Genomic DNA, 13,276 nt, shown 5'->3' with positions numbered 1-13,276 from the left:
TAAGAAAAATAAGACTGGATTAGAAAGTATAATTCTTCATTGCTTCTTATAATTGTATGATAATAACATAAAGTATAGTGGGCAACCAACTAATTCAAATGATAGAATATTCATGTCAAAAGGAACCTTAGATTTCCTATAATTTTACATCAGCCCCATGGATTCCTCCCTTTTTTTCAGGTGTGTGTAGGGAAAGAAGAGGTCTAGTATGGAAACAGACCTTTCTGTCCATTCCTTTAACTAGCATAGTCCTGCTTTAACTTCATGTACACTCTATGTAAGATTTAGTTTGAACAAAGAGCTCTGTAACTGTACGTGTATGTTCGTGTGTGTTTGAATACCACTGCTCTTTTCCAATCTTTGTAGCGCAAGAATCATATAATATCCTGAAAATATTAAAAACTGAAAATAAGTAGGAATTTCTTCTCTACCTGACCTCAATCTTATGTATTGGAAGGATGTGATGTTATTCAAAAGAAAACAAAATAACCTAACCACAGCAAACTCTGCCTTCTAGATCAGAGATTAAGCATTCAATGAAAATAGAAAATCAACAAGAAATGATTGGTACAAACATCAGCTTCCTTGAAATTCTCTAGGATATTAAAGGATTATCAAGTTTCCTACACCACATGAGACTAAGCCTTATGTTGATTTTTTTGGTTGTTTATTTTTTGACCAATATTAAAAGAAAGTATGAACTCCAACAGCAGGAGGATGTGGATAGGGAGCTAACACTTGAATTTCATATATCTCTCCCTAAAGATCTGTTTTATTGTTTTAATGTTTTTAATTGTAGTTTTTAATTAGAAAAAAATTGACCTCTTTATAACTTTTACTCATAATTGCCAGACAGAATGATGTTAATCCCTCTTTAATTTGACAGCTTTTCAAATATATGATTCAGCTCCCAAATATCTCTACTTCCAATTAAAAATTGGTTTATGATAGGACCTAGATAATCAGCAACTCTGAAATTTGCTTTCACTTTTACAGACCTTCACTGCCCTTCTGGCACCTCTCCATGAAGGAAGTCTTTCTTGCAATCAGAATTACTCCACTTCATTTATTTTTTTTCTTTTCTATTTGTCTACAAAAGAACAAGAAGCTGTCTTGACAGAATTTCTAATACCTAGTCAGATACTCCTTCAAATTAAACAGCCTAGGTGTCTTAAACTAAGCATAAGTAAATAAATGATATAGAGAATGCTCAGCTCCTTTGCTAAATTATATCCAATAATTTAGAATGAGAGTTTAATGGATGAAATAAAACAAAAGATAATTATTATTTCATGTATAGTCTGGTGTGCAGTTCTCTTGTTCTGAAGGAAGAAGAAACCAGGCGATAGAAATAACTGATGGGATAAATTGACACTTTAAAAGCAGTTAGTTAAAGGAAATAATCTGTAAGAAGGCAAGGATTTATGAATCATTAAGTTAAGACTCATAAAATTGAGTGTCTGAAGTGAATATTTTAATTATGGCATCTTTCAATTGTAAAAACAGATCATTAAGAATCACTTATAATCTTGTCCCTAGGATAAGTATATAAGATATATTTAATAACATGTGACCGATATTGTAGGTTTCTATTCTTACCTAGAATTCTGAATTATATGCCTCATACTGTAATAAGCTAAGCATTATTCTTTTGAGAAAATGTTACTCTTTAAACATTTATTTTTGAATTTTTATTTTTAATTTTTAATATTTTAACTAATGCTATCATGTGTATGTTTCTACATATAATATTTTGACTTAATTTTAAATAATAAAATTGTATGCTTTTCCCCCTCTATTCCACAGTTTATTAATTTATTCTGTGGGACTGAAATTATTCTATTTATATTTAGATTTTTGAGTGTGTGCTTTTGTGTGCATAGTGTGTTTGTGTGTGTTGGCAACATGATTTGCTCTTCACTCAGTAATTTTTAGTATTTTAATTACTTTTTTACCATCATTAGCTATGTGTCCTTGAAGAAACTGACCTCTTTGATCCTCAGTTTAAATATTACTTCTTATAGCATACTTCATTACTGTTTTCTCCCCTTATTTGTACCGAGTGTTCTGATTTACTGTTGTTTTATTGGCAAACATCCTACCCAAGCTTAATGGCTTTGTTTGTGTCTTGTAATGCAAATTGATTATATTTCTTCAAAATTTTAAGCACAGTCAGACCAACTATTCCGCTACCCACTGGCACAAGGACACAGTCAATCCCCTTGTACACTTACATACCCTTGTAGGGAGAAAAATTGTGAGTGCAGTAACTCTGGAAGACTAAGCACTTTTACTAAGGAGCCTAGGTCCTCTAAGAAAGGTCATGTACATCAACTAGCCTAAGAAGCTAAACTTCATGTATCTTCAGTATTTAAATTGACTGGAGATTGTATATATCGGAAGACACAATATTGTTAAGAGACAAGTTCAAGGATTTTTTGGATTTGCTTCGTTTTACTCTTCAACCTAGCAGATTAGAGATTGTTAGAAAGATTAAATCTGTTGCAGAAAAATACAGAAGCTCTATTTCCTTTGCACATCTGAGTAAATTAGTATTAGGGGTAGAGAGGCCTTAAGAGAGTCCTAACCAATTTCTCATGGCCTCAGTGATGTTCCTTGAAGTAGTCACATTCTATTCTTATCAGCAAGAAGTGTGAAGAATTGGCTGAGAGTGAAAAGTCAACAGATTTGCAAGAGCTTTAGAAAACACAGATCATGTGTACCTACACAACTGGGAACACTGAGATATTCAGTGGAGGTCAGCATGGAAGCCAAAGGCTATACATGATATTACAACTCAGCAAATGCCAACCCACATAGATACAGGTGGTCAGAAGCCAGATTCCCACTTGTTATGACTCTTTATGAACCCCTGGATTTGAGGTGATTACTGAGAGAGAAAGGAGTAGCAAAGAAAAACCTGAATTTATTTTGTTTCCTACTGGAATGCCTGAAATATTTGGAATACACTAAAATTTTGCTATTGGCCATCAGCTAGAACTGGGGCTAGAAATAGGTATAAAGGTGAGTTAATGAAAATACAAGGGGAATAGCATCTTTTTGCATACCATTATATGTGGTCTGATAATTCATAATGAGAGTATTTAAGAAACAACTCCTACTACTAATAATAGTTTGGGGATTATAGTTTATGAAACATCTCACAATGTATGAGTTTTTCCTTTTCGTTAATCCAGTTTCTTTTGTTGCATTGTTTCTTATAATAAGAGAAGGCCAAGAAACACCAATAAAGAAGGAACGGGTATAATGTGTGTAAAAGATATTCCTGACAGATAAGAATGGTAGAGATTGAGAGAGAAGTGAAGGCCATGTTGAAAGAAGTGAAGGCTAAGTTTTCATACCTGACGGTCTTTATTTATCATCCCAAAGACAACAAACATGGGGGTGTATTAGACTCAAGAGTTCCGTGGGGAATTTCAGAATTGCAGAGTATGCTGATTATTTGTCAGATTGTAGCCTCAAAAATCCTTAAGACTAGTGCTAAAATGAGGCCATACAAGCAAGGGAGAAAGGTGGTAACAGGAATTGGTGAGTTACCACCACTTCTGTTTCTGTATGGCCCTAATATCATATTCCAGATATGCTCTTGGGTACTCGGGTAGAAAGGCACAAGGAAAAATTGACATTGAAAAGGAATGGGATTTCTAGAAAAAGATTAGGTTAGTTGTAAGAAATAATATTTTGCATGTTTGAATCAGAATATGTAAATTATGGAATATATAAATTATCATTCATCAAAATGATAAAAAATTGTAACTTTTGAGTGATTGCTAGGCTCTTAAATATTATTGCTTTTAGCCTAGTGCAGTGGTTCACACCTGTATTCCCAGTGACTTGGGAGGCTGAGTGAGAGGATTGCCTGAGACCAGAAGTTCGAGAACAGTCTGAGCAACATAGTGAGACCTTGTCTCTAAAAGGAGAAAATGAAAATGAAAAAAATTAGTCATGTGTGATGGTGTGTCCTTGTAGACCCAGCTACTCTGGAGGCAGAGGCAAGAGCTATGGTTGTGCCACTGCTCTCCATCCTGGGCGACAGAGCAAAACCCCATTTCTAAATAGCAATAGCAAAATTATTGCTTTTAACTTTTTCTGTAAATGGTGCTATTTATCAAATATTTTTGATTGTCCTACCCACAACGGTCACATGCATTTCCCTAACCCCTTGTCATTAGGTGCTTGAGATATATGTTGGTTTTCAGCTATGGGAAGAAATTATGGGTATTGCTAAAAATCAGAGAAATTTGAATCAATGTTGACTTTCAGAATGGGGGAGTGAGGACCTCTATAAAGCTGTTCCTTCATAAAAGCAATGAAATATTGGAAAAGATTGTCAAAACTAAATTTTTTAAAACTCTGAAAATTAATCAAATGCTTGCGATAATGAGAGTACCATTTGTTCAAGAAAAGCAACAGAATTTTGGTAAGAAAAGCAGAGCTGTGGCTTTTTATATTGACTTATTTTAATCCTCCTTTCTCCGGTTTTGTGATAGCCTTGAACAACAGTAGCTGTGAAAACCAGCAGCCTTGCAACCACTGGAGGGGGCACACTGGTTAGGAGCTCCTCCCAAAGCCTCACTCCCAGAGCATTGCCACAAGGTGACTTGACTGGCAGCTCCCTGGAAAAGCCCCATTCACAGGGTACCATTATTATTTGACCCTAAGGAAGAGGGAAAAATTTATTTCCAGAGCTGCTATACTATATTATCTAAAATGTTTCATTTTTAACAAAAATTATGAGATATGCAAAGAACCAGCAAAGTATGTGTCCTATGCAGAAAGCAAAAGCAGTTAGCAGCAATCAATATCCAGGATATTCAAATGCTGCTCTTAGTAGACAAAGATTCTAAATCAAATATTATGAATAGGTTCAAAAAACTAAAGGAAATCATGTCTAAAGAATTAAAGAGAAGCATGACAACATAGAATTAGCTCCTCAGCAAAAGTTGAGGGTGTATTTGTTCAAGGCATTTATAGATATCTCTGAACAATTATAAGGTGACTACTAAGCTAAATGAACAGAGATTTAGGTGGCTGCATTTACTACAGGGTATATAGACTTTACAGAATTAAAGGAAAGTAGAACAATGATGTCTTAACACATACAGAATACCAATAAAAAGATAGAAACTGCCAAAATTTAAAAAGAGCCAAATAGAGCTTCCAGAATTGAAAAGTATAGTAGCTAAAATTAAAAAATCACTAGAGGGGTTCAACAACAGATTTGAGGTTTCAGAAAGAAGGATCAGCAAACTGGAAGCTCCATCAAATGAGATTATCTAGTTGGTGGAACAGAAAGAAAAAAGAATGAAAAATATGAATAGAACTTCAGAGACCTATGGAATACCCATCAAGTGAGTATACCAGCATACATGTAATGGGAATCCCAGAAGGAGAGGAGAGAGAAAAGAGACAGAGGTATTTGAAGCAAGAATGGCTCAAAACTTCACAACCTGATGAAAAATATTAATCAACTCACTGAAGAAGCTCAATGAACTCTAAGTAGTATAAACACAAAGAGCTCCATACTTAAAAGCATCATAGTCAAATTTTCAAATTAGAAGGAAAAGAGAATATTGAAAGCAGCACAGGAGAACATGCACACTGTGAAAGAAATCCTCAAAAAGAATGGAATGACTTCTCATAACATTTAAAGTGCTGAAAGAAATAAATGAAATACAGAATGGAAAATGAATAGAGAAAAAAGTCAGTTCTTTCGAAAGATCAACAACATGGATAAAATTTTACCTAAGATGACTAAGAAAAAAAAAAAGAGAAGACACAAATTACTAAAAGGAGGAATGAAAGAGAGGACATTAGTACTGGCCTTACAGAAATAAGAAAGATAAGAGAACCCTATGAGCAACTCTGTGCCAATAATAATGTAACTTAGAATTGAAGGACACATTCCTAGAAAAAGACAAATAAGCAAAACGGACAAAATAGGAAAAACAAATTCTGAATAAATTTATACAAGAAAAGATTGTATTACTAATTAAAAACACTTCTTATAAGGCAAATTCCAGTGCTAACTGGCTTCACTGGTAATTTCTGACAAACTTTTAAAGAATTGATAATTCTTCACATAATCTCCCAAAATATGAAAGAGGGAGAAACACTTTCTAACTCATTCTATGAAGCTTGCATTAACTTGATGCTAAAACAAAAGAAAGGATCACAAGAAAACAAAACTACAAATGTCCCTTTATGTATATTGACACAAATATTCTCAACAAAATAGTACCAAACTGAATCCAATAACATATAAAAGAGATTTTCTGCCATGACCAAGTGGAATTTATCCCAGTAATGAAAGGTTGATCTAACAGCCAATAATCAACTAATATGTAATATAGCATATTAAGTATAATAGAGGACAAAAACCACATGATCTTTTCAAAAAACATAGAAAAAACATTTGACAAAAATCCACAGTCACTCAGTACAAAAAAAAGTTCTCAACATAGTAAGAACAGAAGGAACTTCCTCAAGCTGATAAAGAGAATCAATGGAAAACTCACAATTAATGTGGTGAAAGGCTGAATGATTTCTCCCTAAAATCAGGAAGAGAGAAAGATATCCACTCTGGCCACTTCTATTCAACATTATAGTAGATGTTCTAGCCAGGACAATTAGTCATGAGAAAGAAACAAAAGTTATCTAGACTGAAAAGGAAAACTAAAACTATCTATGTTTGGAAGTGATATGATCTTGCATATAGAAAATTGTAAAGAATCTTGTGGATTCAATTCAAATAATAAACATGTTCAGCAAAGTTGTAGGATATAAGATCAACATACAAATATCAAATTTGCACACCAGCAATGAACAATCCAAACATGAAATTTAGAATACAAAACCATTTAGAATACCCTCAGAAATATACAATACGTAGAAATAAATTAAGTGTAAGACTTATACACTAAAAACTGTAAAACATTGTTGAAAGTAAAGATGATCTAAGTAAATAGAAAGATATCTTATGTTCAGAAATTGAAAAACATAATATTGTTAACAGATAATTCAACCTAGTCTGCTTGACAGAAGTCCAGCATTTAAAATACAAAACATACAACATTTTGAAAATGAAGTAATGCTAAAAATTTGGTTAGGCTAATATACACCAAGAAAAGCTGAAAGACACAAATCTAATAGCTGACAAAATAGAATTCAAGGAAATAAATTGGAAGGAATGAAGAGATAGACCTTATGTATTGGTGAAGGCAACTATTGCTTTCAACGAATAATATAGGTTTAAAATATGTAACACAGCAATTGACTAAATTCTGGAGAGTAATACAACTATGTCTAAATCGAGACTGTTACTGCAAACCCACATGTGTGCTATGGGCATCCAAATTCACTTTCTGCTGCTAAGCTGATTTTCAGACCAGATTTTAAAACATTGCTTGAAAAATGCTGAGTACTTAGCAATGGTATCTTTGATAGCTAGGCTAGTCCCTCGAGAATTTAGATTAACATGAATTTTACATACTGATTATAGTGTTACATTTATTAAAGAGTGAATCTAATTATTAAAAATAAATGATAAATATCCATTCGATGATAACATATGCATCTTTTCACTTAAAATTTATATTTTAAGTGTTAAATTACAGCCTCATTTGATCTAACTTCAAGAGTACTTAAAAGCATCAATAATAAACAGTGGGAACTTCAATCTTTTCTATTTACTACCTGAAAGAGGTCTTTATTATTATAATTACTACAAATAAAAGATGCAATCTTAAAATTAACTACACAGTTTTCTAATTTTTTTTAAAAAGATAAAGGCACTATGTAATTTCCTAAAGGTTAAAGTATCATGATAGTACATCTGCATGTTAGAAGAGGAATATATTCTAAAATTGATGAGTCAGACAAAATAGAATATCATCACAGTTCTTCTTAACCCTTAAAAAGAAAATATAAATTCGGAAACTCAAAAATCAAGGAGATTTTTGTTTTTGTCTTTGAATTTCTGCCATGGTCTCTGAATTTGTATTCTTTTTATTTGTTTAAAGGCCTGTTCACAGGACAGCATATGAACACAAAACTGTGTTGAAGATGCTGAAAACAATTCCAGATTTAACCTCGCAGCTAAGCGATGAGCATCTGAAAACACTTAGTAAGAATCTCATTTCTGAAACCTGGATGAAAGGCAGCACAGGTAATAGATTTATGTGGAGAGAAATTTGGCAAGATAAAATGCAGGCCACTATTTTGAGTTCTCTATCATTATAATTGCTCATAATTTCACTTGACAATTTCACTTTACTTGCTAAAAATGTATTATACTATTTAAATGTCTTTCATTTTTAAAGTTGTAGGTAGTGAAATGAATAACATCTCACATTTTAGTACTTATGGTTTAAGATATACACTAGTATTTCTCCACCTTCAGCACATGTCAGGATCACCCAGAGGACTCATCGAGAGCATATTGTTAGGCTCAAACCCCAGAATTTCTGGTTCAGTAGGTATGGGACAGAGCCTAAATTGCATTTACAATAATCATGTGATGCTACTATTCTGGGAACCACACTTTGGGAACCGCTATCTGATATGCACATTTAGTACAACATAGCACTGATTTTCATAGTTAAGACAGGAGTGGTCAAAGTAATTATTTGACTGAGCCAGGTACTGATCTGAATATTTGAAAAAAATTCTCCAGATAGATTTTAGTTTCCCAATTTTAGTCTTTAGTCCCTTTACCAAACATACAGTGGATGCATTAATAGAACATTTTATACTTTGATTTTTTGGTGGGAGGCATACAATTTAACACATTATTTGTGTCAGGGGCATGCTTTTTTTAAGTCCTCATAGAAACAAATAAAGATAGTATTTTTCTGCACAGATAAGGGCACCAAGGCACAAAAATATCATGCAGGGTATTCTTGGTTGGAATCAAGTTTCAAACACACTTCAGCCCAATACTAAACTCATTCTCTGCACATTATGTCACAGTTTGTCCAAAGCGGTTTATCAGGATCATGACATTCAAAGCCTAACTGGAATTTTGGTGAACATGTATGTTGAAAAGATTTACATATTTTGAGAATTTTCCCCCAGTGATTTTCTCTTTTAATTGATCCCATTTAATCAGCAATCAAGCGGTGAAAAATAAATCAAAGGAGTTTTGTAGAGGATAAAATAATTTTGAAAGGGAAAAAAGTATAACCATTCACATTGCTTTGCCATTAACATGAGGATAGTAATTAAAAATTAACTTATTTCATAAATCACTGAAATTATAATGGTAAAAAATATGGGAACAATCTAAATGTCCTGCAATAGAAGATTGGCTACACATATCATGAGATATCTCCTCTATGGAATTCTAGGCAGTGGTTAAAAAGAATGAGGTAGATTTGTATATATTGAGAAAGGAAAATTAAAGACAGTAAATATAGAACAATTGCAGAATTATGCAAATGATATGTTTATGAAAAGTGTAAATTTATATTTACATATGTATCTTTTTTAAACATAGGAGTGGGTCCAGAAGGACATTCCAAAAATACATATTTTTAAAATTGTTGCCTTAGTGGAGGGAAATGGATTTGAGGGCAATGAAGGGATATAATTAATTCTTTCTTCTGCATATATTTGTGTTGGTTGACTTTTCCACAATGAATGTATATTCATGTGTTAGTATTTATAATTACACATTTTTTTTCAAAAAGTTTCCAAAATTAAAATTAGAAGCAAACATTTTTTTTTTCTGATGGCACCTTAATAACTCAGGTGATTGTTCAAATATGAACTTTCACTCTTTGACAAATACCAATTTTAATTTGATTATTTATATTAAATAAGGCATTCCAACTTGCATTTCAATAGGGCACACTTTAAATACTTTTTTTAAAAATTTAGAAGTCCCTGTGTTTACACCTACTTGTGTCAAATTCTTTTTTCGAGTTTTTAAGATATCCAATTCCAACAGCTCAGATCCGTTTTACTATCAAAGCAGTCAACTCATTAACTGTCTGACCTTGGTAGATCTCTTTGTTCATCCAACTTAATAAACAAGCCCAACTAGGTGTCTGTCTCTCTCTCTTTTCTTTATTCATGTATGCGTTTCCCTCTCTCTGCGTTATTTAAAGTATTCCCTCTAGTAGCCCCTTGTCACCAGCCTGCTAAATTTCAATCTGCTACTGAGGCTTTCATTTCTCTGGTGCAGTTCCACACAGCTGTTTGCACCTTCTGGTCTCTTTTCTGGCCACTAGTTCTTTAGAGCTTCATTATTTAAGGAAGCTTCCTGAACTTACCATTATTCATTCAGCCTGTTCCCCATTCAGTTCTTGTAAGCAATAAAGTATTAACAGGGAAACAATATTATGATTTTAAGTAGTGAATAAAACATATTCAATCTCTAGTTTAAGTGACAATGCTACTAAAACATGATTATTATATTATTACTTATTATACTAAGAATAGTATAATATTTATAAAGAGTACTTATGATATTAAAATTATAGCATATATGTTACATGTAGTCATCTATATATGTATATATGGATATATAGATATAGTTTGCTGAAGTCAAATTGATCTTAAGAATTTTTCATTGGCTCTCTGTGCAGGGGACATTTTTAAGATTGCTAACCTAAATAAAGCTCATGAAAACTAAAAGAATTAACTTGCTTGAGATCCCAATTTAGTGGCTAACCTGAAAAACTATAATAGATCCCAGATCAAAATTTCATTATCACCTACCTTTAGTCTAGGTAAAATTTATGTTAATATTGAAATACATTCCTATAAAATGATTGATGGTATAAGTGTTTTTCTCTTTTCTATCTATATCGTCTTTATTTTCTTTACTTGTGGTCCATTAACCATTGTAGTATTATTTCTCTTCCATTTCTTTCATTTCATTTCATTCTTTTCTCAACTTTTGTGAGGTTACATCTCAAAAACTCCATAGCTCCTTATTTTAATAAAATTTTATATTTATTTTTAATGCTTAAAATATTTTATATTAGTAAAATTTTAACACTTCACTAACTGGCATAGATTTTATTTTTTGTTTTGATTTAAATTTCATTTAGCATATAAAAACACAGTAGTTAAATCTCATGAAAAATATGGTAGGCATCCTTTCCATATATGAATTAACCATAATTCAGATAATATACTCTTATAAGAGAAGTTATAGATCTTTAGTCCTACCATAGACTATGGCTTCCTTAAAGGCAAACACAGTCTTGAAAAACAGTCATTGATCTTAAAGTAGGGATATGCTTTAATTGAAACTGAGGTCCTATGGTTTGAATGTTTAATGCGTATGCCCCCCCCCAAATTCATCTGTTGCATTTCTCCCCCCTGCGGTGATAGTATTAAGAGGTCAGGCCTTTGGGAGGTTATTAAATCATAGTGGGGGAGCCCTCATGAATTAGTGTCCTTATAAAAGAGGCTCAAGGGAGTCCCCTCATTCCTTCCACCGTGTGAGGTTAGACTCTGAAGATGATTGTCTGTGAGGAAACGAGCCCTCACCAGACACTAAATCTGCTGGTACCTAGATCTTGAACTTCCTAGCTTTCATAACTGTGAGAAATAAATTTTCATTGTTAATAAGCTACCCAGTCTGTGTTATTTTGTGTTATCAGCCTGAATGGACTAACACATGAGGTGTTCTCTATGGTTCATGAAGATTTGTCCTTGGAACATGGTCAGAAATCATTTCCAATGTCTATCTCCATTGTGAGGACCCATTCTATACCTGCCTTACCCTGTCTGAAAGATAATTGCGAGGTTTTAAAAAAATCAGACAACAAAACCAACTTTTCAATCTCAAGAGATACAAGAGACCATTGCCATTGTGATTTTTTGTGTAACAAGGGCTCAATAAAAATATTAAGAATTAATTGGTTTTACAATTATTAAAAGCAATCACTAATAATTTGTAAAATTATAAATTTTCTCTTTATGTAATCTCTGCAAATATTTAACTATTTTTAGAGTAACAATAATGCTACAAGTATGATGGATTCTCAATTTTTAATTTTTTCATTTATTCCCTCTGTAACTGGCTTCAGTGAGGATATCAGTTTTAAAAAATTGCAGTGTTTGCAGTTTGCCTTCATAATAGCCCTCTGACCAGACACCACAAGCCAGGATGATTTAATTAGCAACATCCCTTTAGGAAGATCTATCCCCAGAAGAAGCTTAGCATTTGGCAAAGGTCATTTGTGAACAAGTTGATTCATTCTTGTCTCTTACAAAAGTGGTCCTTGTACCTTTCCTAACTTTCCAATTTTTTTTCATTTTCTTTATGAAAGCTTTTATTCATTCCTATGATTCAGTTTTGATCTGTGTGTTTCTAATTCTCAAACTCATAGGTTTTTAGCCCTTACTTCAGGTCACATCCACATAGTTGAACTCCTGCTTGATATCTCCTCTTGGAAGTGCTGCTGGCATATTGGGAAAAAACCATGAAAAAGCAAACCTCTCATCTTGCTCTCAATGTAGGTCTCTTACTGACAGATATCTCAATGGTACCACTATATTCCTTGTGAAAATGTTGAAACTATGTAATTTTCTTTACTGCGTCTCTTTCTCTGTCTAAATTAATTGAGTTGTATCACATGAATTCAACTTTTACTTTTCAAATTCATTTTTTGCTTTTTCTTCTCCAGGTCAATGCCTAGTTCAGGGCTCCATTCATTATTTCTTACATAAAGTATTTTAATAGACTCATAATTGGTCTCTCATTTTCCTAATTCCACAAAATGGTCCAATGTATCATTGCATTATTTATCCTTCTTCTAACTCTAAATGAGATATTATTGTTATAGGAATATATTAGGAAATATAAGGAATATATTGGAAAATTAAAAAAAAACAAATAAGGAAAACTAAAAATCTCTTAATCTCATTAACTTCCAATAGCCATAATTATCAGTTTGAAATATTCTCCAGTTTTAATTGTGTGCATTTTTTCTAAGAAATCATTTGTAATTTTTGTTTGTACCTCAAATTTAACATATCATAAGATTTTCTTGGGTTACAAATATTTCTGTAAACACTACTTTTTAATAACTGCATATTTTTGTAACAGATATGTTATAATTTAGTTGATCAATCTTTTAAAAAGGATTTTAGATATTTCCCTATTGTGAATAATGTGGTCTTGAATGTATTTTTGCCCTAACTTTTACCTGTACTTTGGATTATTTATTTATGACAGATTTCTAAAGTTAAAATAATGAATCAAAAGGTGGAGATATTTTTATGAATCTTGATACAT

General features: G+C 32.5%; 1 protein-coding gene across 1 annotated transcript in view; it reads left to right on the top strand.

The window, feature by feature from the left end:
- CNBD1 (cyclic nucleotide binding domain containing 1) overlaps positions 1–13,276 on the top strand; it is a 345,001-nt gene that overhangs the window by 174,316 nt on the left and 157,409 nt on the right. The window contains exon 5 of the mRNA XM_045560473.1: positions 8,043–8,188. Within this exon, the coding sequence (XP_045416429.1) occupies positions 8,043–8,188 (146 nt within the window). The remainder of the gene's footprint in view (positions 1–8,042; positions 8,189–13,276) is intronic.

The sequence above is a fragment of the Lemur catta genome, chromosome 9, assembly GCF_020740605.2.
Source record: "Lemur catta isolate mLemCat1 chromosome 9, mLemCat1.pri, whole genome shotgun sequence".
NCBI classification, from domain to species: Eukaryota; Metazoa; Chordata; class Mammalia; order Primates; family Lemuridae; genus Lemur; species Lemur catta.
Note: the sequence above shows the minus strand (reverse complement) of the source record. Positions and strands in the feature narration are given on the sequence as shown.